General features: G+C 47.0%; 1 protein-coding gene across 5 annotated transcripts in view; it reads right to left on the minus strand.

Moving 5' to 3' along the window:
* asic2 (acid-sensing (proton-gated) ion channel 2) overlaps positions 1-25,838 on the minus strand; it is a 179,850-nt gene that overhangs the window by 58,568 nt on the left and 95,444 nt on the right. Inside the window, exon 1 of one of the 5 annotated variants that reach the window (XM_029157948.3) lies at positions 561-2,891. The exons of the other annotated variants lie outside the window; for them this stretch is intronic. Within the exon in view, the coding sequence (XP_029013781.1) occupies positions 561-1,253 (693 nt within the window). The 5' untranslated portion in view covers positions 1,254-2,891. Of the gene's footprint in view, positions 1-560; positions 2,892-25,838 lie in introns of those variants that run through there. 5 annotated transcript variants of the gene reach the window in all.

The raw sequence follows: 25,838 nt of genomic DNA on the forward strand, positions 1-25,838 counted from the left end.
ACGCAGCCTGGAGCTGCTCGTCTCCAGCAACACTGACTCCAAACCCCCAGACTTCAGCAGGCTTCAGGCTTCAGTCGACCCAAGCGCTTTGCACACCAGTCTCCCCAGTCTCCAGTCGGCCTCTGACGCCGAGGCCGCGACGCTAGAGAGGCGCCCGAATGGAACCACGGGAGGCGAAACTTTCCCATACAGTTTGTTTGCGTGCGCCGGCGTGGAGAGAGCGCCTGCCACAGTTCAGCTGAGCCGATGGAGCGCACGAGTCCCTAAACCCACAGCCTCCCACTCAGAACGGAGGAGGAGTGATCAGGCTGGAAGGTCCTCGGGGGAGCGCGCGACTGTAAGAGACACTTTCTGAGACAGAGTTTGTCCTGACGGGCTAAAAGCGGCTGCGGCTCCATCAACACGCAGCAGTTATATTCTGCAGCCGACTGAAATGTGGGAGTAGCACAGCTCCAGTAGATTTATAGGCCGGATGGAACAGCGAGGACCGGAGGAAACGGGATCATGATGCAATATATTTGCTCGTGGTACAGTGGCAGCATGTAAAGACCTGGACTTACAGAAGAGAAGTTGTGAGCTCCGCAGGGCTCTCCTCTGTACTTGCACGACAGGAGCATGTCGTCCAGCTGGTGGCTCAGTCGGTCCATAAACTCCAGGTTGGTTCCCTCAAAGTTCCTCGGCGGCAGAAAGAGGCTGAAGTCCGACAGCTTCCTGAACCAGGCCCGGCGGTCCTCCTGGAGCAGGTCCAGGACCAAGGGCCGGACCGTGCGGTTGGCCAGCAGCAGGCCCAGCCAGTGTCCGGCGAAGTACAGGTCGTTCTTGGTGAGCTTGTAGAGGCGGATGGGGTTGTTGTTGCAGATGGTGACGGCGGGGAAGGCCAGCTCCTTGGCCCACTCCGTGTGGACCCGCGTGTACGTGGGGAAGGAGAGCCAGTGGAGCAGGCGGTTGGAGGACCAGGACAGAAGCAGGCCCAGCGAGGTGCAGAGGGCCAGCAGCCAGAAGGCCCGGCGGCCCACGGAGCCGCCCGGGAGGCACACGTGCCTCAGGCCGTGCAGGCGAGTCCTTGACAGCAGAGTGGAAGTGACCTGGGCCAGAGTCGGCTTCTTTGGGCGGCGCTCGCGGGCCTTTCGGATCATGGCCGGGGACCCCCGCCGGAGACAGCGCCCCTCCAGGGCCATGGCTGCCCACAGCGCTCCTACAGCCGCGGGGAAGCCTGCATTTCCCAGCCAGGCCTCAGGGGCTGGGGCCCACATGGAGCTCCAGGATAAATCCACTACTGTAATCCACACCTGGATGTGTGTCCGGACCAACAAGCACCGATCCGCGCGGTTTGAAGGGCAACGTGTGGTGCTGTGTGCACATGGAAGGACCCCTCTAAGGCGGCGTTGTGGTTTGGATGTGAGCGGCAGCTACTTGTTGGCCGTGTCCCCTCGCCTCTCAGTCTGACAGCGCTGCAATCATCCGAGTCAGCAGGAGACGACGGACGGGGGAAAAAAAAAAATTAAAATCAGCTAGTCAAACGTGCTCCAAGCAAGGTGGCTTCTACATGACTGACTCCAGCATCCACCGCAGTTAGTGTGACAGTGAACAAGAGAGGATGAGACAGAGAGAGAGAGAGAGCGAAGGCGAGAGCGAGGGGAAGAGGGAGAGAGGGGGACGGAATACAAAACACCAGCGGAGCGGCGGCGGCAAGAAGGAACGAAGGCAAATGATGAAAGGAGGAAGGTAATTAAAATAATTAGAGAACAGCAGAGGGAGCTGGCTGCTGCGCTGCAGTCACATCAAGGCTCCCCCGTCCTCACACTCATGCGTGAGCAGGGCTTGTTGCCGAGACGGCGACCGGTTCCGCCTCGCCGTCCGCTCGCGCCTCCAACTGCGCCCGGCGCCGCTCCGTCCTCCGTCCCACTCGGCGCGCGCTCACTTTGGACGCCTCGACCTCCCCGTGATGTCACTGGCTCCCGCTCTCCGGCGCTCGCTCGCCCGCTCGGCTTTTCGTCAGCGCTGTCGGGTCCCGTGAGTGAGCGCGGGGGGCGGCGGGGGGCTCGCTCCTCGTCTCCAGCCTCCGAGCGCCACAGTTGGAGCCGCGCCGCGACACACTTTTCCCCCCCGAAGACGGAGCCGCGCGTGTGTGTGCGCGCGTGCGTGCGCGCGGACGTGCACTCGCACTCGCAGCGGTTTCCTGTGGGAAACCAGACCAGAGATAATCTGTTCTGTCACACTCTGATCTCAACATCTCCGGCTGCTGTTTCTCTCTCTTCCCCTTCTTCCTCCCTCCCCCGACTCTCCTCTCCTCAAAGACGGCATCTCTAATCTCCACATTCTTCTCGTGTCTACGCTCCTCCTTCTAAAAATACTCTCTCCAAATCAAATCCATCAACTTGCCCCCACGCTCCTCCTCCTCCTCCTCGCTCCTGTGTCAGTGAAGCCCCGTGAGCTCGACCTCCTGTCAGGCTCGCTCTCCTCCTCTTCTTTTCTACTTTGTGCACGCACTTCCAGGCGTCAGGGAAGGCTCGTCTGCGCGCTCTCCTCCCTCCGTGTCCTTGTCAGCTCCCTCTCGCCGCTCAATGACTCCTCTCCCCTCGCTGCTCCCTCTCGTTCTCCCCCCACCTTCCTCCTCCCGTGCGCTGTGTTTTTTTTGTTTTTTTTTCCGGGCAGCCTGTCCTCCCCCGTTGCGCCCCTTCTTCTCCTCCTCCTCCTGCGCCACAGCTCTGTCCGTGCAGCCGCTGAGCCCGTCGCCGGCGATAAAGCCTACATCTCTCCGCGCTAACTCTCGCCGTCCTTCGCCCCCCCTCTGCTCGTCTGCTGCTGCCGAGCCGCGCAGCCACAGCGCGATGGGAGACGGCTCCGTGCACGTGAGCCGTGTGTGCAGCGGGGAAACCAACACACACGCCGGCTGCCAATGCGAGACTCCCTTTTTCTTTTACTAGAAATAGTTACTGTACATTTAAAGTTACTTTCAATAAATAAAGACTATATTTAGATACATGCTGCCTAGTGGTGTCTCTCTGATACGTCATATTAGCTGTGTGGACCATTTGGGGTCACCAATCAACCAACGGCGGAGATCCAACCTCAGAAAAGCTATTAACAATAACTACAGTATGTAACCTGAAATAAAATTTGTCTCATAATTACAAACACTACTGGGTCCCACCAAGGAAAATGAGTTCTTCTATCAGGAAGGATCAGTTCTTGTACTGTAGCACTGACAAGAATATTAATAGTTATGCATAAAATAAACTAATTCACAGGGAGCTAATTGCAGCTAAATGTAACCATGTTCATGATAAAGTAAACATGTGCTCCATCATGGTGGTGAGAGGTCAGTGGAGTCTGGTCGAAAGCAAGGCTTTAATGTGTGGGCTTTTGGTAATAAATGTTCATGTCAGGTTGGATCTGTGCAGGAACTGGAGACAGTGGCTTAAATGAAAAAGCGCGTCGGCTGTCAGCCTCGCGTGGCCGGAGTTTCGCGTCGGCGTCCCATAGTACACTCCATTAAACGTCCGTGAACATGAACCTCCTGGAATAAGCAGTGCACGGCGGCGCATCCTTCATCACAGTGACAGCAGGGAGGCCCGGTGTCCTCCTCCTCCTCCTCCTGCACACGGATGACGGCAGGCGGGGAAACGGGCCTGGTTCTGGCTCGTTTCCTTGAAGATGCCGGTTTACATGGTTTCAACGGGGAAGGTGAATGAAAACCAGCCCCAAAGACTTCAGGAAGTAAATGAAGATAATGGTCAACGTGAGCAGAGCTTTTTACCTCATTTCTCCCTTACAGATATTGTCCCTACCTTTCTTCGCTGCCGTTGTGGTGAGGAATTATTTCATATGCAGTCTGTCAATACTGCATTGTCCATCTCAGCCCAGCGCAGTTAAGTTTAAAAGGTTTCATCAGTGCAAAGTAAACAAAAAGCTCCCGAGCCAACTCGGCCTAAGTGCTTCTGCTCGCTCACCGCTGTAACGGGCGGTTTTATAGAACTCCAGGTTTCACTTATTACGATTCATCAGCGTTGTTCAGCCAATTACACAGGACGGCATTTTCTCCCGGCGCCGCGAGTCACGAGCGTTTTGATTCCAATTTAAATTTTTTTAATTGAACCCACCTATAATTCTTTCTGCGGGAAGAAGCTGAATCAACGAGACACTCCAAATTCAAACCCAGAAAGAGTGGCCTCGCTTTGCTCGCAGCTCTGAATCATAATCGCATCCAATCGTGTGTGTCATGAGTCACCGAAGCCCAGCGAACGATTAGGAAAAGCGCTTTAAAACAACACGCCGCAAGTGCGTGCTTGACATTATTTTGACGCGAACACGTGCCGCTTCCATTGTTCGCCGGAATGTTCCGCGGAGCTGGTCGGCGACTCGCTGCGATCGTCTGCAAACGATCAAATGGAAATGTGACGCAAAGAAAAGAAGACAGTTTTAACTCGTGAGCTATTAAAGCACAAACAGAAGCCTCGGAAAGAAGCGCTCGCACTGTCAACAGTAATTAAGACAGACACCGGTGACGAGGTGCACACGCATGCACGCACTAATGCACACACACACACGCACACACACCACCACGTTGAGAATGTGAAAGCATGTAATGCATCAGGCAAAAGACAGCACAGTGTTGTATCAAACACATGCACATACACTTACAGTAGTTCACCTACTGGATGCCGCACGCACGCACGCACGCACGCACGCACGCACGCACGCACGCACGCACGCACGCACGCACGCACGCACGCACGCACGCACGCACGCAGCCCTAAGCTAGAGTCAGAGGCATCCTTCCAGAACCCAATGGTTGAATAATTAGCTTGGAGCCATGAAGAGAATTTCTCAGTCCAGCTATGCAGGGAGTGTAAAGAATAGCTTAAAGGCTCAACATGTCCAATCTGCAATCCTAAAACATGAGGGAAATCACTGATTAATTAGAGATGCAGCCGAGCTAAGCATCGGATACAATTATCTGCTGCTGGTGGTGTCTTATATAATCTACCTGCACACGACGGACCCACGAGATGGAGGCACATAAAGGTAAACTGGCTGTTCCTGCCTGGCCTGTAAATACCAGCAATTAAACATGCAGACATTTATTATAATGGGCCCAGAATTAAGAGTGCACGCAAGTCAGACGCAAACAAGGCAACCTGACATGATCGGTGCAGACGCGGGTGTCACGCTGCCCCGGTTTGTGACGGCACACGTGAGGGCTGGGGAGGATGGGGGAGGATGGGGGAGGTGAGGAGCTGTCACTCCTCAGAACACAATCACTGGCTTTTCTCAGCTTTGCAGCGTTTCTAATCTGAACGTCCTCCCTGAACCTCGAAGGCGTCGCAACGTTCCAGTCAAACAGCTGGTGAACATGTGCCGACCACTCATCGCCACATCTACTAGTTGCTCACAGGTTTATCTCCATGGCGACGCCTGAAGGGGCTCGTGTGCGAGCTCCAAGCCTGGCGTTGAGGGGATGTTGACCAGGTGCAACCAGCAGCACCTAATCTGGATTGGGCCTTTTCATAGAAAGTGTAAACTCCAACACAACACTGAATACCAATGTGTTGATCAGCGCTGTTTGTGTCGCTGCCAAAGGATGAGCTGGACCAACTGCTCACGCTGCATGAGCACAATCACAATAAATGCTACTGTAAAACAGTAGCATTTATTCCATCATGCACGCATGTAAAAATGGCCTAAATGTGGGCAGGTAGTGGGTGAAATGAAGATGCAGCAGCCGGCAATGGCCGGTTGAGTGAGTTCACCCTGAGTCGCCTCCAGCGCAGCCATGTTCTCCAGCTTATTCTCCAGACATCTGCCATTATCATCGCTCCATAGCTGAGATGCAGCACACTGTTTAGTATTATCAGATACATCATGCATACAGGCAGGATATAGAGTTTATTAATACATATTCCTTCCGAAAAAACTCTAACAAAGACAAGTTTCTCCACCACAGTTTCGAGGAATGAAGTTTCCGTTGACATGAAGCAACATAGAGATGATTTTTTTCCTGCAATCACATTGGTGTGAAATGCTTCCTGGCTTTGAGTCCAGTGTGTGGATATTGGAAGGGCGGGTGGATGTTTATTACCAGCCAGGAAGTTCACACTCCTCTCCGCCACCATTCAGAGCCTGTAAACTCTGCCAGTGGAATTTTAAAAGGAAGAAAAGCCCGATGAATTCACACAAAAGAAATTCTATTATAGATCACATTCCCCAGAACTCGCCCTTTGTACTCGCTCGTTCTCGGGCTTGATTGTCAAGTTTTTATTACTGTGGCTCACGCAGAGAACTAAAGGAAACACAGCGGAGTTCATTCTACCTGTAGACGGGAGTGCTGTCGATTGAGTCGGGGCAGGAGGTGACAGGACTCAAAGGAAATTTCAAAAAAAAGCTACTGCAGGTAAAACTGAACATTTAACTGCGATGGAGACGCTCAGCTGAGCTGTAATTTAGCCAGAGGCAGGAAGGGAACAATCTTTTACTCCCACTGAGCGCCAACCGCGAGCGGATCCACGTGCTTAGATGCAACTCGCAACTTAATAGATCAGCATCAGCTGTGTGGAGACGTCTGTGATCTGTGTCTGTGTTCCCATCACGCTCGCATTATAGAAATTGGAATGCTTTAATTATTGCTGTGCAGGAAAACAAGAAATAACAATTCAAAGCAGTCTGGAAAAACTACTAGAATTAAAAGAGATATCAAAACTGTTGTCAATTCATCTATTACACTACACTAGCCAACGTTTATTTTGTTCCTCCACAAATGAAACAAAACAATTAATATCAGCAGCTCTGTGCCAACTAATGAAAAGGACATTCTAATAATTTTTTAGCAGAATCGATGGAGGTGGAAGTGAATTTGCTCGGTTCTGCTCCTGCACGTTGCCATGACGAGCTTCATTTTCATTTATCTCGTGAGAACTTGACTAGACTTGACTCTGTGCCATCAACACAGTCTCTAACAATTACTGTTTTCTACCAGAGGATCCCACAATGTAAAATGTTATTGATGATAATAAACAATGTTTTGTTTTCCCTTCATTCCTATAACATAATCTGACTGCTGCTGCAGTAGTTTACATGGATCACAGTAGGTGTGATGTGGAGTCAGGCAAAAGTAAACTGTCTCCCTGTAATTGTTTATCGCTGGTTTTGATTGATACACCTGTTCTATGGTTGACCAGAAATATATTTATGCTCTTTTAATCTTTTAGCAACCAGCCAACTGTCTTTTAGATTAAAGGAAAATAGGAAGCAGCTGTTCTGGACCAGACCTCACACCTGGCTCACATTTAGACGGAGCAGAAGGCCTTTTAAAGTCTGAAGAGGAACTAATAACAACAAAAAGAGGGAGGCGCTCACACAGCGAGCCAACGCGCTGTATGAACCAACATGTGGTGCAGGTTGGACCGATGCAAGTGTTTGTTACGGCGCGATAACCCTTCATCCAGCTGGACTCACTTACCTGTGATTACAACCTCGGCTCTGCTTTAACTAATCATCTCCCCCAGCTGACACTATCTAAACATCCCGACAGGTCGGCAGCGCCCCAGCTGCTACACACACACACACACACACACACACACACACACACACACACACACACACACACACACACACACACACACACACACACACACACACACTGGCCTTTCACCGCTCCCCGCGGCCGCTCGCTCACTTTGCGAAGCGCGCTCATGATTCATTCAGCAGTTCGACCTTTAAAGACCTGCACTAAACAGTCTACGGTCTGATTCATATGGGATGCGGAGACATTTTAGAGGAACAATAGAATCTTCAACTTTGACTGTAAGACTACAATTTGTTAATATGTGTTCGTTTCAGGAAATTAACATGTTGATATTAACATTAAAGTAAATCTATGATCAAAACTGAACTAATGCTAATTGCTGCAGCTAATTTAAAGTGTCTGGTGCTGTACTCTACTTACTACATAATGTGGTACAAGTTACATTCAGATTTCTTTGTATTCACTGAATGACCAATATATCAATAAACATAACTACAGTTCTGCTAAAAGTCTAATTTATTTATTTAGGATTTATTCATTCAAACTCCTCTGTTTATAATGCAGAGGAAGATGGTTCCCTGTAATTCCCAGCGAGTACTTATAAATGTTTGGTGCAAACTAAACTGTAGCTCAGTTACAGCCGAAGCCAGTCACAGCCTTTAATAATATTTGTTGGACATTTCTGTCAGTGCACATTTTAAAGAAGTGGATGCCTGAACTTGCAGCTGCAGCCTGTTGGCTTCCCAGGAGCACGACAACTCCCACCAGCGTGTTCAGAGCGTCCTCCACGCTAGACTGTGACTCAGCGCTTACCGGCTGAATTCCTCCCTGTGACTTTACTGTGACGGCGCGTTGATCCCGACGGCTCCGACGGCGAGCTCCTCGTGTCAACATGATCTCACCGTCGATCCGACGGATCTACTTGCACCAAAACACTGCTGGGACGTGATTAAATCGGATTTATCGGCTCCATTAATTGCTGACTGGCATCAACGCGTAAACTTTAATAAGTGCGGTCACTGTGCAGCTGCTACGGAGTATGAGGGCATCAGCAATTCCTCCTGACAGTCTATTTGTGAGCGTAAATGCAATTAACAATAGCTCATAATACATGCAGGCGTTTCGGGTTTCCAGGGCAACAGCAGCTCCGGCTCAACCCATAGGACGGGGTGTGGCAGCTACAATACCGTGAATTATTACTTCCCTTTCACTGAGATTCAAACCCAATTACATTTAAAATGAGCCCGTCTCAATCTACTTTCCAGACAATAAAGGCAAGGATCAAGAAAATATCGGCAAAGGATTATAAAGATCAGAGCTGAGGCTGCGACAACAGTTCCAGCTAATGATGCTATTAGTGCTTTGGAGCAGCACAATCAATCAGAAAAGTGATTAGCATGGGCATGTACGGGGAGCTGGGCCATTAGTCAGATGTTCTGTGTATAACCTTCAAGACTGTGCTCAAACACTGGACCCGCGCCTGCCTCGCGTTCCACCGCGTCTCCGGAGACAAATGTCTTTATAATGACATGTAAAATAACATCGTTACGTCGCGGCTGCTATTGTGTGTTTTCGCCAGAAAGGAGTAAACAAGATCATTCACGCAAAGAGCGGGGCGATTAAGGCGCGCAGGGGAAGGTGCTGCAGAAATATGTCCCCGAATTAATGACACTTGTTTCGTGAGAGCGGTCGAAGTTCGCTTCATCACCGCGGCGTTAATCAAGCATCCGGCTCCGTGTGTTGCGTAACCGAGGCGATTCCAAGCGGTCCGCGCCGAGCGAGGCCAGACGAGGGTGCTGAGGTAAAGCAAGTGGGTGAACGAGAGCAGGGGCTGAGGCTAAAACACAGCCCCGGTGATGCAACCGCAACTTAGTCACATCTTCTATATTTAACTGATTAAGTGAGGCTCAGTCGCTTTCTGAGATCATTTAACCTCCTCCACACAAACGCTGCTTGGATTTAAGGTCGATTTTAAGGAGAACGGCTCCATGTTCAGCCGCTGGTGAAACCAGAGGCTTCATTTTAATCTAAGCTTTAAATAATGCAAGTGTCTAAGAGCCCAACGTGACACTAATGTTGTGTTAAACTGCTAATTGAACACAAGCGTTCAAAAACATGTGTCTTAGCAACAAAACTAAGAGTGACAAGGAGCAGCAATGTTGTTTGAGCAATGACACTGACGAAGGAGGACAATATTTGAACGAGAGCTTATCTGACTAGGAAATGCCAGCACTGCTTACTATGTGACTCACCTGCTATTATCTCTGTCATTCTGCATCTTGAACGTCAGTTCAACTGGATCATTAGTGCCGCATTGTCTGATCGTCCTCGCAGCGCAAGAATCTTGCAATTTCCTAATCTTGTCTCTAGTGGCTGCACCACTCCTGATGAGTGGAAGCTTCTGAAGGAGGTGCGGGAAGGAGGGAGGCACGGAAAGGGGGCGGTGGAGCTGGTGTCCAGATGTTTCTCAAAGAACGCTGACCCTTCTGGGAAGCTACTTTTAGCAGGCTGGAGGAGGAAGATTGCCCTGGCACGGCACTGTAAGTACTCCCATGAATTAAAGATGAGCTCAACTTATTCTTGTGGCCTGGACTGACTGAGGCCGGGTTCCAATTTGCATTTTTTTTTTGAAAGCCCATCACCGTCACCTCCTAGCATTTCGTTTGCGGGATCATACGTGACACATCCACACTCAGGTTTCAGGGCGACTCTCAATCGGAGCCACTTTAATAGCAATAATTAGAACATAAATCCCCTCTGAGGAACTATAGGATGATCCACAGCTACAGGCTTAAACAGCTGTCAAACACACTGAACCAAAAAGAACGACTATTATTGATTATTGATGCAACACTTATCAAATCTGCTCCACCTGCTCATCAACTCATACGAACTGGTTCATCTTCCCAATTTTACTAGAGACACATCACAGATGAATGGGTCCTGGTCTAAAAGGTTAAAAAGGGACGAGAACTCAGACAAACATGTGGCTGCATCGTCCGTGAACGGAACCAGGCCCTTTGTCATCCTGACAGCGAAGGCACCTTTCAAAGCCACGCGCTGCAGAGTCCTCACTGCACCGCACACGCTCCTCAGACGCCTTCATGTTAGTGAATCATTACGTAAAGTCTGGTGCACGCTCCCAAAATGGAAATCGTACTAATCTGGGCATTAAGTTTATGTCCCAGCGTTATTTTCCACTGCTCATTTACTGCACGCGGCGGCATGTTCACCCTCGGCAACCGGGTCATCCTGACACTCACATTTAGGAGGAGAGGATTAACAGCAACTGCAGAGCGGGCAGCACAAGTTCGCTTCCAGAATCTCCGTCTAATGTGGGCTTTGGGGACGAGTGGCAGGGCGTAAACACTGGTCATTATATCCTTGGAGACGGAGTAAAGCGGCAGGACGGGCCGCTGATGGAAACGGCACCAGGCTCTCGGGCAGACACTAAAGTATCACATCCCTCAATCTACAGGCTGAGAGCAGGCACAGTTAGAGGCTTGCTTCCCCTCACATATTGCCTCCACTCTCACACATACGCTTGATGGAGTTTAAATTGTAAAGGCCAGACATGTTGACACAGAGTAAAGCAGAAATGAGATTTCTTGAAGGTTACCTGCATTAGATCTACACAACAAATGGCCTTTTTCCAGCGGAAAATAGAAACATTACATTTGATGTTGTGAAAGGGGGGAAAAAAAATTCAGCTGTCTGTTGTTTACCCTCCATTAACCGTGACCTTTCATCCAGCCTGACCTGCAATATATCACAGCGAGGCCGCCAGGGAAAAGGCCCGAATATCACCTCCCCGCGAGTTAATGAATCTCAGATAGGCACACAACTCTGTCACACATTCCTATTACGGCAGGATATTAATATGCAGCCTGCGAGTAGGTGTTTCATTAGGCAAACAGGTTGATAATCTCTTTATCGAAGACCTCGTGCAAGCAGAAGCTGCAGGTCCGGGTACATCACACGCACCACAAGTCCTAAAAAGCCAGAGAAGAAGTGAGGGAGCTTGGAGTGAATAAATAAACCAGCTGCTCAAGGAGGCGACAGAGTTTACAGAAGTTAGAAATGTACAAGATACTGTAGGAGAAATCAGCATTGAATCAGTTCTACAGCAGCAAACGTCTCCTTATTCTATTCATTCATAAGCGAGGATTATTACAGTATTCTTAAGTCGTCATTCACAGCATTGTAGCTCGACTTGCATCGTGTTGCATAATCCCATAATGCAACACTTTGAAAGAGACAAATAAAAAGAATATTTAATTGACAAAGAGGCAACTGCCTCGTGTCTGGAGACAATACTGTACATAAACACAAGACGCCCTCCACAGCCAAGACATCCCATCAGAACTGGAACAGAGAGACGGATTCAGAGAAATGGGATTCGACTGCTGTTTAGTGCCAGGGAGCAAATGACAAACAGCTCTCAGCAGGTGGCCGTGCGCTTCCCAAGCAAATACGCCACATGGCTTGTTTGGATAGAAACTCGAATCTGTGGAGGGTGTGCTTGTTCTGATGTTGGGGACGTGCCTGTTTGGATGTACGCAGATGATTAGGTGTTGTACTGTACAGGGACGTGCTAAATACGCAACCCTTCCTTAATGCTGGAGTGAATATCTGTTTGACTCTGTGACGTCAAACATCATATCTGACTTCTCATGGACTCAGCAAAGACGCAGACAGATAACTGTTCAACCACCAATGCAAACACATCATAAAACCAATCATCATGCTTCATTCACACAGACAGGCGACACTCGCTCCAGGAACGCTTCGTGTGAAGAACAATCCGTCAGCCGACCCAACATTGATAACGATTTTCTGTACATTTATCAAATCTATTGATTTGTTTGTTTTGTTTCGTTATCGACTTCTCAAACAGCATCTGGACTGACAATCGCATTTTCACACACATATTCCACTATATTCATGGACCAGCTTCTGTTTGTGGACGGCCTGCAGACGAGCAGGCTGCTGGTCTTGAAGCGTGGAGGTGGGAGCCCAACGTCGCGTCTCTTCAGGCAGCCAACAGTCCTAAGGGGCTCCCCTGGAAATGGCATAACATAAAACAAAATGACCAGAGAACTGGAAGCTCCAGCTCTTTCATCCCTGTCCAGCAGGCCACATACAGTATTACATTTTTTAAAATCCCATCAAAGTCAATTTGAGCGCACATGATGGGATTTAGGCCATTTAAGTCAAAGAACTGCCAAGGGATGTTTTTCTTTTGTGCGAAACTTTGTCTTTGATGTGTTTTTCCTGCTCGTTCTTGTTGGAACAAAAACAATACTAATTATCAGGAGGAATTATCGGGAGGAAGGGAGGCGACGCGTGGACGTGAAGCAGCGTGCGGCTGAGGGTACAACGGCGCCTGTAAGTTAATGAGGCCGACGAGCGAGCTGAAGCGTGGGTGCGTTTGTTGGTTTCGTAGCTTTAGGGGTCCTCGGCAAACTCAAACATCCCCCGAACCCCCCGGCGACGGCGATCAACAGGCAGCACGTGAACAAAAGCCCGTTTCATGGCTTTTACTGCCTCATCCATTCTTCACCCCTCAGATTGATTACACTGTCCTCTACTCTAGTGCTATAGGTGATTTACCAACCAAACCAACAGCACCAGCACAGAAAAGTGCCAGCAAAAAAACCCCTGTAGTACTACATCTACCATGGTCATGAATGTGTCGTTTCTAAGGGAACCTAATGTCCCCAAATGTGATCTAACGTGTTGTTGAATTAGAAGCTTCTTTAGCGTTTGCTGCTGTACTACTGTACAAACACATCTCAGCAGGGGGCCAAGACGATTTCAAAGTGATGAACGCACGCCGTTTCAACCTCAGCTGGTTCTCACTCTAGATGGCGTGCACTGTCTCATCCCAGGGGACGATCTCTGTCCTCAGAAGCTTGAAACGATCGACTAGGTTCTTCTAAAACCCTGCGCATGATAGAAATCACACAGACAATGTGTTACAGTAAAAGCTTTTCAAGGCCTGACAAAACAAGGGTAAAGGGTTCAAAAGTCCAATAAATCGTTTCTATAACTTTTTAGTTAACACTTAGAGCAGTTCCGTGATATGATGCTGTTCCATTTGCCAAATAGCCACATTTATACGCGTTTCACAGTCTCCTTCCCGTCAGGACCGGGGCAGTCATCTTCCCTTTGATCTCCTCTAATAGTGCCATCATTGTCTGACCAGGCCTTCACTCTGCCTGCAGGAAACACGCCCGTCTAAGTTGGTGGGCTCCGTGACGTCATCCACTCCAGCCCTGAGCCTAGAGGGGGGTGCAGCTAACATGGACCAGCCCTGATGAGTCAGTCAGCAGCCCACAGAGACACACACTGCTTCTCGTTAATGCTGCTTTTGTTAGCCCCCACTTCTCTTTAGCGCCCTTCATTATCATATCTAGATAGGAAGCGAGAAGCCCTGAATGCACGCTGTACACGCCTTGATCATTTTCTCAGAACAGGTGACAGAGCGGCACTGGGATCCCTGCGAAGCACTGATGGATTAAGTCCTAACACTTACTTGTGTCTTCCTTTGGGTTATGTCACCGGCGAGAACACGCTGACCTTTTCCAGAGGCTCCACAACAACAGACAACAGGCTGCATGACTTCAATGGACACCATTAGACCAGAATGTGCTCCACCTGTTATTTCAAATGTTAATCTGAGCATATTTTCCTGCGTGCATTTTGATCACACTGACACGTGCTGGATAAAAGGAACACGGGCTGTTTGAGCGACAACCAAATGAGCTTTGAGGGCGATACTGATGTAAATGTTACTGTGGGGCACACCAGGGTTCAGGTTTAAGCTCTTGAGTGTAAAACTCATTAAAAAACACATCTCTCCTGTTTACATTGATGTTTGTTGTAGTAGCTTTAACTGACTGTATTTGTGCACTGGAGGCTTACAGTTGGAAAATGTGAAGACCTACTTAAATGAACAATGTGCATCAGCCACACTAGACACAATCCCCTGTCGTTCTCTGACAGCTCCTGTGTGCAAAGAGAAAAGGAGTCAGGGCTGTTGTGTTTCCCCAAGGAGACCTTTCCTATTTTTGCACCGTCAACCCACCGGATTGCAGGAGGTTTCTGAATATCGTGACAGAAATTGCGATTCACCTCAGGTCTTTCATTTCAATCATGTCTACATTTTTCTTTTTTTTCCGTTTGGGATATTTATTAGCTTCTGCTTTGAAGTTGTGTACCCGAGGGGCGATGCTGTCTGCATGGCAATTTCATATTCACAAAATTGTCTTCATCAGGTTAACATCAGAATATTATGTACACACAGTTCCCCGCAAATAGCAGACGATGATGATGAATATGAGTCGAAATTAGTTTATGAAAGTTACACGCGCATTTGATTAGTATCTGACTGTAACTCGTGTGTCTGTGTTTAAGTTCAAGGACAGTCTGGTCCCCTCAGCTGCAGGTCAGGCCGTGGGTAAGGGGCTGGGGATGCATTACATCATCACGAGTGCTCGATTGGCAGCAAACACTGAAAACAGAGCCAAACACTCCAGTTCCAGTTCAATAGTTTAATCACTGCTCTGAATCAATGTTCCCACGTAACCATAGCAACGATACAGATGTACAGTAATAAGCTATCAGCAAATAGTTAAAATCACTACAAAGATGAAGAAACAGAAAAGTGGCTGTGAAATTTATTTTAATACAATGCATCTATACTGATCTAACTATTCACTGTCCCAGTAAAGAGTCATACTGTCTGTCCACTGATTGGATTAAGTCCAGAGTAGCATCATCATTTCCACTGGACACAAGCTGAGGCTCGGTTTAGTGTGATTCATCTCTTCTGGGAATGAGAATGTGCTGCGAGGCTGAACAGACATTCATTTGTGACCATCTTACTTTGCATAATAAAGGGACAGATGCTGCATATTCTACTCTGTAATTATGACCCTATCGTGAAAAAAGGCCACGTGGAAGTTCACATGAAGTAGCATCAAAGCTAATCACGGCTCGACTTACGATTCCTCACGACGACGGCTGGAGCCCCACTGCAGCTCGAGGAGGATTTGAGAGTCTGGGCTAAAGATTATAGTTTCACTGGTACTGTAATAAAAAAAAATCAGTGAGAGAATGGGATGAAGGGAGTTTTTCCGTTTTTAAGCTAAGGTAGCAACTTAATTAAAACTGAGGGAAGATGATTTGAGGAAGGACACTCAAATGCAGGAACCCATCTGTTGTGAAGCAGAAAAGTACAAAGTCCTCTCAACTCGGTTCTGAGCAGGAGCTTCTCTAAAGTACAAAGTGGAAACTGATGTAAGGTGGAGAAATCCAGGTGCCTGTTACTGTAAGTGCCCCCCCCAAAATGTTTTATCATCAAAACAGCCCAGAGGGAGAAACGGGCCTCAGGAGCACGAGCCCAATCCAGACAAAAGTGGGAACGGTGCGAAATTAATGGGACAAAACGGGACAAAATATAGCCAAGCGTCTTTTAATCTGCCCATATGGACCCACGCATGGCTGCTGACGCTGATTGTGGAGCCATACCTTTCTTGCATTTCAAGCCAATACCGAGAGATTAATAGCGGGACAGAAATGGTCTAATCATCAGAGTCAGGTGGCCTCGTTTTCTAAAAGTGCACGGCAGTGAAAGCTGAATTAGTCTCACAAGCGGTGGTCTGCCCGCTTTGATCTCAGCGGAACAGACAGAGGAGCCAAGACTCTGCATTTAATCATCTTCTCTTAATAAAATGGGAGAAGTGCCCCACTCACCCCAGAGATAGAAAAGAAAACCCAATAATACGCAGTAACTGTACAAAAACAATAACTTCTTAAAAATGGAAAATGCTGTAGAGAGAAACACTTTGGCTCCGTCTCTGGGTTCTGTACATGGAAATTAGATGCAACAGCAATTTGTAGATGGATGTCTGCGATGTCTTTAAAATAAATTATTTATGCTTCTATATGCCCAGTGAGGGCCCTAAAAAGGCTGATCATTTATTTAAACAAACTAATGTCAGTGAGGAGGGGCTGGATGTGCTAGAAATCTGTTTGGAGGAAATCAAAGGGCAGAATTAAGTTAATTAAGATGTTGATTTACAGTGTGATTGACAGACATTAATAATTAGTTTGTCATCATTTTACTGTACATCTGAAACCAGCAGCAGCTGGTTTTTGTTCACAGAAGTAAAGTCTATGTAGCGCGATTAGCTTTTAGGCCTTATTTTGGTCTCCACCCTCTCTTAAAGCGTATCTTTTGGTTCATTTGCAGATTGAAACGCTGAAGCGCGGCTTCAGTGCGGTTGCTGGTGGGGGTTTTACATGACGCCAGTACAGTACAATGCAGTCATCAGGACTCGGCTGAGGCATATGCTCCAGCAATCTGTTGCCGGCCTTCAGGAAACACCAGACTCCAACTTATCAAGCTCTGCTCCGCTGCGAACGCTCTCAAAGCCTGTCACCTGCGCACGTCGACCCCATTATCACAGCTCCGCTGGGGAAGTGCTGTGTTTTTAATGAGCAATTACAAGCTGTGTCCACTTTAGAATTCCACTTACAACTGTTGGCAATGACGGCGTTGTTAATTAAAATGTTTATATAGTGGATATGTTTGAAGTTTAGGACATTATGGGGTTAATGGTATTTATGAGTTGGAGTAACTCATTCAAACTACTTTCTTATGAAAGGTTAGTTTAACCTTTCATAAGAAAGTTCATTTATATAAAAAGACTTTAGATGTTGCCTGATAGTTTTTTTAATTTTCCACAATTAATTTGTTCCTTCATTTTCATCGACACTTTTTCTGAAACATAGAGATATAGAGAAAAATACCAGAAGCGCCACCTCGTCGTGACACCGCCGCTTGAAAGCAAATGAAAATGAAAGTCTGAAATGATGTTTGGAGAATGACTGGAAGCTAAGAGCCAGTGGCCTGACAGCCGCACGGCCCCCTGCTGTGACGGGCAAATTGTTCACCGTGCAAATCTACCCATTCAGTGCAAATACTGAAAAAGAAAATGTGTCTCCACCAGGAAAATTAAGACCATCTGTGTGTTTACAGTGGAAAACTTCCAAAAATAAATATTCCCACACCACCAACCAAACCGTCAAGCAGTAGTATAAATATACACTGACATTTAGTGCAAGTTTGATGCATATAAGGAATAATCAGCGTGAAGTCGAGAACAAGGGGAGAAAACACACGGCCTCTAAACTCTTAATCTTCTCTGAATCATTTTCCACTCAGGCATGTTAATAAAGAACGCAGCAGCTCACGGGGGAAACGTTCCTCCCACTTTGTATCGTGCACGTGAAGCCCGAGCGCCCACGCCGCTGCTCGGAGGATTCTGGGGGTGGAGACCTACGCGGCCGCGGGGGAGGCGAGGATCTGACCGCGCCGGCCCGAATGGGCCCCACTCATCATATCCGATTACCTACGGCCGAACAAACATAAACAGTCACTTGCTGCATTTTGAAATCGATTTGTGGGTCATTTAAAAGCAAAGGCAAGGAGGAGAGTGCTCCTTTAAAGGACGATGCTCTTAGAAAGCTGAACGACGCAGCACGGACAACAACAAAACAGCCTAGAAATGGAACAAATAATTTAATAATGCCCTTAATGTATTCAGTTCAGACAAATGCATCTTCTGTTGACTGCATCAGCGTTACCCTTTTAAGCCATCGTCCTATACAATGAGCACGATGTCGTCCTTCCTGTAGAACTGGAGCTTTAGCAACTTTACAGTACTTGCTTAGCGTCAGACTCCTCCTGAAACTAACTGCTTCAAGTTATTAGGAGCCCCTCCTTCCACCAGGTACAGACCAGGCCTGAGGGGACAGGTTACGGTAAATATGTTCAAAAGGCAAAGAGCAAAGGAGCTAATTACTGCTACAACTGTTGGGGCTGCCAGTCAGAGTGGCACTTTGCTGCTCAGTTGGATCCATTTCCCCGTGAAGGGCTCGGGGCACTCAGCGTTAAAAATACCCCCTCGCTCACTCGCTGCGACGGGAGGCGACAATGGAGCGACAAAATGCATGTGCTGAAAAGAAAGGCGCACTATTACGCTTCCACCAGATGATTTCTAAAGTCTGGCATCGCCAGGAACAAAGCCACACGCTCCAACCTGACAAAAGTAACAAGACATGATCTTTAGTGATGCAACACACGCTGCAACAGCGGGCGCCGCGGAACAAAGCCTCCGTTTTTATGATGCTTGTCAACATTTTTGTGAACTCGCAGCAGTTTTCATATTTACTGCTCGCTGCCCTTTGACCTGCGGAGAAGAGGTTGTGCATGTTGAACGCGTGTGGGGGGAGACGATAACAAACGGGTGTCTGATGGACTTTGTGAAGGAAGTGACTGCGCTTAATGAAACCTGCTGAACGGGAGCCAAACGGACGACACTGACATGACTGTATTTCAAATCACGTCCAGAACAGATGGAGGAGCAGTAAAAATCCAGCCTTAATTTAGAGCTCTGTAAAGCTGGGAGATGATCCAGCTGTTCATGAGGGTGGAGCTCATTTATGTTTCATGACACGTTATTTACTGTATAAATCATTAGACCAATTAGGATCCATTGGCTCATTCACTTAAAAGTACAACTTAGGAGCTGATGACACTGATGTATTAAACCCTGCAGATGTATTACAGCATGACTCAGCATGTTGTGTAGACTAGATCACAGTAACGTTCATGTCAAATTAAAGCAGAGAACATAAAAACAGAAAATGTTTGACTTCTTTTTCCACTTCTGAAAAAGTTAAAACCGTGTCAAGCCGGCGTTCGTCTCTAACAGCCACCTAATTGCAACCTCTTTTCCATCACATGGTTCTGCCTCATTTGCCTGTAGTACTGTAGGTTTTAATGGCTTCTGAACTTCAGACGCATTCACTGGACCGAATGAGAACTGCACATGTTCCTCTGAAAGGCGGCCCAGCTGGCAGAAGCCCGGCGCTCTCCTCCCCCGGACCCTTTTGTTGCCTGACTGCAGAGCTATGACATTGTCTGAAGCTAATGGATGAGTCTCTCCTCTCTTCATTAAAAGGTCTGGCTTCTCCAGCAGCTCCATAAATCAGCGCTCGCCTCAGCTCGGCTTTCCTCAGCAGTCAGGTAAAAATCACAGTTTCATTATTTTGACACATGTTCCCGTCAGCTTTGTCTTTTGTTGTGTTTGAGTGGTATTAGCGAGCCTTCAGGCTACAATGACTTCAGGTCAGTCCCTGCTTCAAATACGCAGTACAATATTAATTATGCCCAGGTTGTGTTTTCATTATTGTAGCCTGGAATATAAATCACAGATGCTGAAAACTGTCCAGGGCCGTCCAGATCCAACATTAAGTCGGTTCTGAGTTGATCTCTCTCCTGTAAGATGCTTCCTGTCACCATCATTAAGCCTTGAAATGCGTGGACCCACTGGAAACTACAGATAATTAGAGTCAGTTTAAGTTTGATTCAGAATGTGACCTAAAACCTAAAACACTGAGCTATCAGGAAGAAGATCCATCTACATGCACGCCTAAACCTGTGATCCAACTTCTAACAGCTGCACAAACCAGACCTTTAATGTTATGAAGTATTTATGACTCAACACACATGCAACCAAAAAACCCTACAATTTTAAAATATCTACTGTAGCTTTCAAGTAGAACTTCAATGTGTTAGTCCCGTTATTTCATATTTGACCATGTAAAAGAACAGAATGTATATGATCCACATCGATAGAAGAACTAAGTTCCAAACTGACTACAACTGTAATCATTTATACAGATGATCCTCAGATGCTCCTCATACGTCTTGCAATGCATCCAGAAGAAGTCAATAGGAACAGAGCAGTGCAGCTCCCTAATCATCAATAACTAAATAATAAAATGAGCAATGATTTCATCCTCTGGCCTTTAGATGTGAACACACATATCTGTGTGTGCACAGAGCGGTTGCTAATTTCTTACATGAAGCTGTAAATTGTAGTTGATCGATACATTGTTGTTTAGGTTTGCAGAGGAACGGTTTGTGCTGCACGGTGCATGTGTTAGTCTGCAATCTGCTACTTAAAGGCAAACCAATACATACAGTATATAAGCAACAATAAATCTGGAATGGCTCCAGATGAAGTAAAACTCACTGCCCGATGATACCCAAGGTTCCTTGCTGTCCACATGCAGCTAATAAGTCTTTTCACGCCGTCTGGCTCCGTGCACTGTGTTCAATCTTTCTGTTTGAAGGTCACGGGCAGCGCGGCCTACACGCCGGACCTCGGCATCCCCCCGTGTTCAATCATCTTACTCCTGCGAGACGTTTTCCCGTATTTTGTATTCAGCAAATGCTCCGGGCCGATTAAAACATCAGTGACAGTAACAGAGCTTCAGAAGTCCTCTGTGGAGACGAGGGGAAGGAGAAGCACGGCATTAACAACCATCAATCAAATCAGGCCATTATGGAGGAGTGCTGGACCGAAGTGACTTTGTAAAAGGTATACGACGTCTAATTGGAGTCTGAGAAAACAGAAACCCCCACTCTGCTGCTCACAGAGATACCAGTATCCTTATAGTCATATGTGGTGGTGTTTCTCAGCTACAGGAGCAGGGAGACTGGTCAGAGTTGATGAATAGAGACGTTTTTATTGTGTCCATATCATCACACATGCAAACAAAATGAAGGATGCATCAATAGCAGGCTGCAGACTTTGTATCAATATTCTGTGTGCTTTGGAGAGGGGATGTTTGCGGTGTGTGAGCTTGTAAACACAGGGAGGCGGCTCCTGACAGATGAGCTTATTGACTGTCACCGTGGTCGATCTGAAGGACAGATAACATTCGCCGAGGCCTGAGGTCACTATTGCTACAGGGAGGGACGTGCGGGCGCTCGGCCCCCTCGCTTATCAATCTCTGCAGCTCCTTCCCGGCGTGTGTGGCAGGTGTGTCTGATAGTGTCAGCACACACCCCCCCCCCCGACTCTCAGGCCCTTTCAGTGGCGTCGTGAGCGCCCCCAGACACGTCATGACAGAAAGACTCTATTCACGGCAATAATGTGGCTTTTTTATAAAAGTTTTACTGTATAACCATACAGCATGCAATGAATAATCTTTCAGAACTGGAGTAAAAAGGCATCTGAATTATGCAGAAAAACAAGCAAATCCCATAATCTGAGCGATCTTCTTAACAAATACAGTATGTCTGTTTATAAAACTGTGCCTTTGTTAAGTTCTTTGTAATTTCTGGCACAAATGATGCAAGTAAAGACTATTTGCATGTGATTAATGCCTTACAGCTACAAACTCAGATTCTCTACATGTAGCTTCATCAGCCTCCCTCATAAGAGACTGTGGGGTCGTGTGTGACAGAGCAGAGTTAGTACCTATTGCATTCAGAGATAAAAGCCTGAGGTTTGAGCGGAAGCATAGATTCAACCCAGATTCTGAAAAAAACAAAAACATCAAGTGGAAGCTTTAAAAAAAAAAAAAAACTCCTTTTAGGCCCCCCTCGATCCGTCACCCCCTACACTGCTGCTTTACGCTGTCCACAACATTTCCACACCGGAGAGAAACATCTGGACACAGTTCATCAGAATTGTGAAACACGCCAGTAGCACCACATTAGTAGCATTAGCAGCCAGTGCGCACCTCAAACAGCACCATTCTCCATCATCCCAAAGTGATACCTCTTGGTGCTTAGACTTACATGTACTGTACTGTACCACCACACAGAGGTGGCGATTAGAACGTGAGGTGAGCAACATTCAGTAAAATAAAAGTAAGAATGTTTTTTACAGATGTAATTATGAAAAAGTTAATATCACACTCGAAATTCAGTGGACACACTCAGAGATGCAGCAGATCTCAGATACATATTAAAATTACCAGAACTTCCCATTTTGTTTATTATTAAAAATTTTGCCTCTGGACAAAACAGCAAAAAAGATGAAGTCAGAAGTCAGTCATAATTTTGCATAACATAATCTCAGAGTCACAGATCAGCAAACACTGTCTAAATCACCCCCTCTCACACACACACACACACACACACACACACACACACACACACACACACACACATACACATATACATACACACACACAAAAGATAAGATCATGGTTTTTAATCACATACCAAAGTGAGATGTTAAGCAGTCAGTGAAAGGCAAAGGGTGATGAAACAACACGTTTATCGCACAGCAAACTGTCACAGTCAAACCCAATTAATTTCCGGAATGTGCTGTATTGTTTGCATTAGCGCACATTTAGTGGGCGGGGAGTCGGGAAGACAAGTGAGGAGTAATATTCTCGTCGTATATCACGGTGTCAAATGAGCGGATCTGATATGTGTGTAACACACAACTGCAGCTGACAGTACAGAGACAGCAGAGGAACGCTAATGACTGCAGAGGCTGGGCTGCAATGAATAATACACAAGTGTTATAAACATGTCAGTCCAGTAACAGAATTAACTTCACCAACATCTTTAGGAATAAAAGCATTTGGCCATTAGCCAAGACATTAACTTCTTATATTATCACATAGTTTCATTAAATATATATATATATTTTTTATAGTTCACAGTTAATGTTGATTTTTAAACTCAGCTCAGACTAATGCTTAAGTAACTACAAATGAATATTGTCCTGCAAGACTGAACATGTGAAAAACAAACTTGTTGTTTATTTTAGTATCAACAATTCTGTGATAAACAAACACTGTATATTAGTAAATGTCTCCTCATGAAGTGGAAAATGAAATCTGGTCACAGGTTTTGATTCTGCCGGAGCAACCCATTTTGAATAAATCAGCATGAGGATATTTACTGTAGCATGTAAAGGTCGTCATGTGAAGAAGAAGAAGTCCTCCAAGTGTAAAAATGTAAAAGGAATTTGAACTTTTGCTCAGTACCAGATGCCAAGGACGGCTCTGTCTCCTCCACAGATCTGGATGCAGTCTAAAATGTGATGTGATGTGGCCTCAACTTGGCTCTCACCCGGACCATTTACCTAGAGCCTTGGTGTATATGTTTAGCTCATCTATGTCATTACTTATTTAAAACGTTTTGCCACTGTGGGTATCAACCTACATGCAGCCTGCAGAGCGCTGTCCAAGGTGCTGAATGTGAGCTAGCTGCTGAGCCAGAGAGCTGCGCGTGCTTCGCTTACTAAGACCGCTGTCCAAGGTGCTGACTCTGAGACAGCTGGTGCGCTGGATGTTTCACAAACATGCCAGAATGATCTATTGAGTTGGCGAGATTTCAACTTAAAACCGAGTATGCGTTCGCCCCGGGACATCCTGTCCAGGGTGGATCCTGCTTTTCGTGTGGAGCTGGGAAACGCTCGGGGCCCCTGTGACCCCCTTAAAAAAGTAAGAACAGAAAGGTATAGAAATGCAGAGTAGTCCTTCTGGTTCTGGGTTTATACAAACCTACAGTAAATACATGCTATTTCAGCACTTTGCAGCAGTTTACATAAATTATTTTTTATTGATGAAAAAATTAGTTAAATTATCTCCCACACATTAAAACAGCAGAAATCTACATCTACGAGGGTCATTAGGGCTTTGCTGGAGCCGACACCTGCTTATTACTGTATGAGTGTCTGCTTCATGTCTGTAACCACCTGCTTAAAATAAACAGTCAGATCAATGCCATTCAGTTATTTATGAGTCTATAACACCACGGGGCAGCGTGCAATCAGACAAAGCATGAAACGCAAGGAATTATTTAGAAAGTGAAAACTTTTTGAATGTCTGCTGAGGCTTTTTTATGTGAGTTCAGTTTGTTTGGAGACTGTTTAGGGGTACAGCTACTGTGTTCTACAACAATCAATGGTGCAGAGACCAACAGGGGAGACACGGCTCAATGTGCAGCTTGCTAACAGTGGTTTAAACACTAACTTTAACAATAACACGTTGTGTTCATCTTTAAGTTCTTCTGCAGGTGAACACGTTTCATCCTGAAGGAACAGAGCTGAATTCCACTTTATTTGACCATTTTATTCGAATAATATGTTGTAATCTGTCCTTTTTCTAATGTATGTAATTTGTCCAATTTTGACTAACAAAAAAATCTAAAAGAGTAAAACGAGTTGAGAGTTTGAACAAATCCGGAGGGTTAAATTTAAATTCAGCCTCAGTTTAATTTAAATTCAGCAGCGTGCCGGAAATTACTTCTACTGAGTCCAAAAATAAGCAGCGTTGGGAACCGATGGAATCGATCTTACATGTTGACTCTCATCTCAGTGAAAGGAGCCCCCAGTGCGGCGCAGACAGGGCTGTTGTTAATAGTCTTCATTATCTCTTGGCTGTTTTCCTGCTGTAGCGTTGTGTTAACAGACCTCGCCTCGTGTCTGATCTTCCCTCTCAGTAGCAGGTGCCGTCTCATCTGCGCGGCCTAACAAGTTCAAGTTTGCACACGGAGGACTCAACAAAGCAGTTTAGAAGGGGCCGATTTCGATTTAGTCGGAAACACAGAGATAAAACCTCAAGACAGCAACAAGTATGTGAGCCAACTCCTGTCGATACTAATGAGTAGTCATCATTTCTAGGTTCAAGGACTGATCTTACACAATAAATTTACTGAAACGAAACCCTGTGAAGCAGCAAACAGGCTGTTTTTGAAGGTTTGCCTGAATGAGCTGTCCTCCCTTCTAGTTTTTGCTAAACTGAGGCTGACACTAGTCCCACTACCGGGCTATTTAACAATCACCCTATTATTGTATCAAACACACGTTGAGCCATAATTCTGTGTTTGTGTTTAGCTGCCAGTAGCGGTGGCGGCCTCGACACAGCGGCGCCACATCGTTTAATGGGCACAAGTGGTTTGAAGAGCGTGGCACCGATGGAGGGGATGCGCTCAGCAGCTGCTACGACGCCGCAAACATTCACGAGGCTCCGAACCGGCGCGAGAGACTGTGCGTCGAAGCAAAGTGACAAACTGCACCGATTACCAGCACGCTGAGGAACCAAATCTCAACAGAGTTTGGGAACTGAAGGTTCCCACGACAGGGTTTCCTTCAACATGGATCATCCGCCTCTGATCTGATGACTCTAAACAACAGCGGGACTGCAACTGTCAGGAACTACACGCTTCCATCCGCCCGGGGACGTGTCGCGATGACGGCCAGGCGTCGTTTGTCAAACCCTGAACCTCCAGATGAGGCCCGCGGCCTCTGTGCAACGCGCGGCGGCTCCCACGCTCTCCGCTGCTTCGCTCTGAAGCCGCGCGGCGGACGCGCGTGAGCTCCTTCCTCACCTCCATGACCCGAATTGGCCCGTTTCTCAGCGCCGCAGTGCAGCTCGGGCGCGTCGCCGCGGCGTCTGGTCTCTGGGGTCGGCTGCTTGTGTC

The sequence above is a fragment of the Betta splendens genome, chromosome 8 (assembly GCF_900634795.4).
Source record: "Betta splendens chromosome 8, fBetSpl5.4, whole genome shotgun sequence".
NCBI lineage: Eukaryota > Metazoa > Chordata > Actinopteri > Anabantiformes > Osphronemidae > Betta > Betta splendens.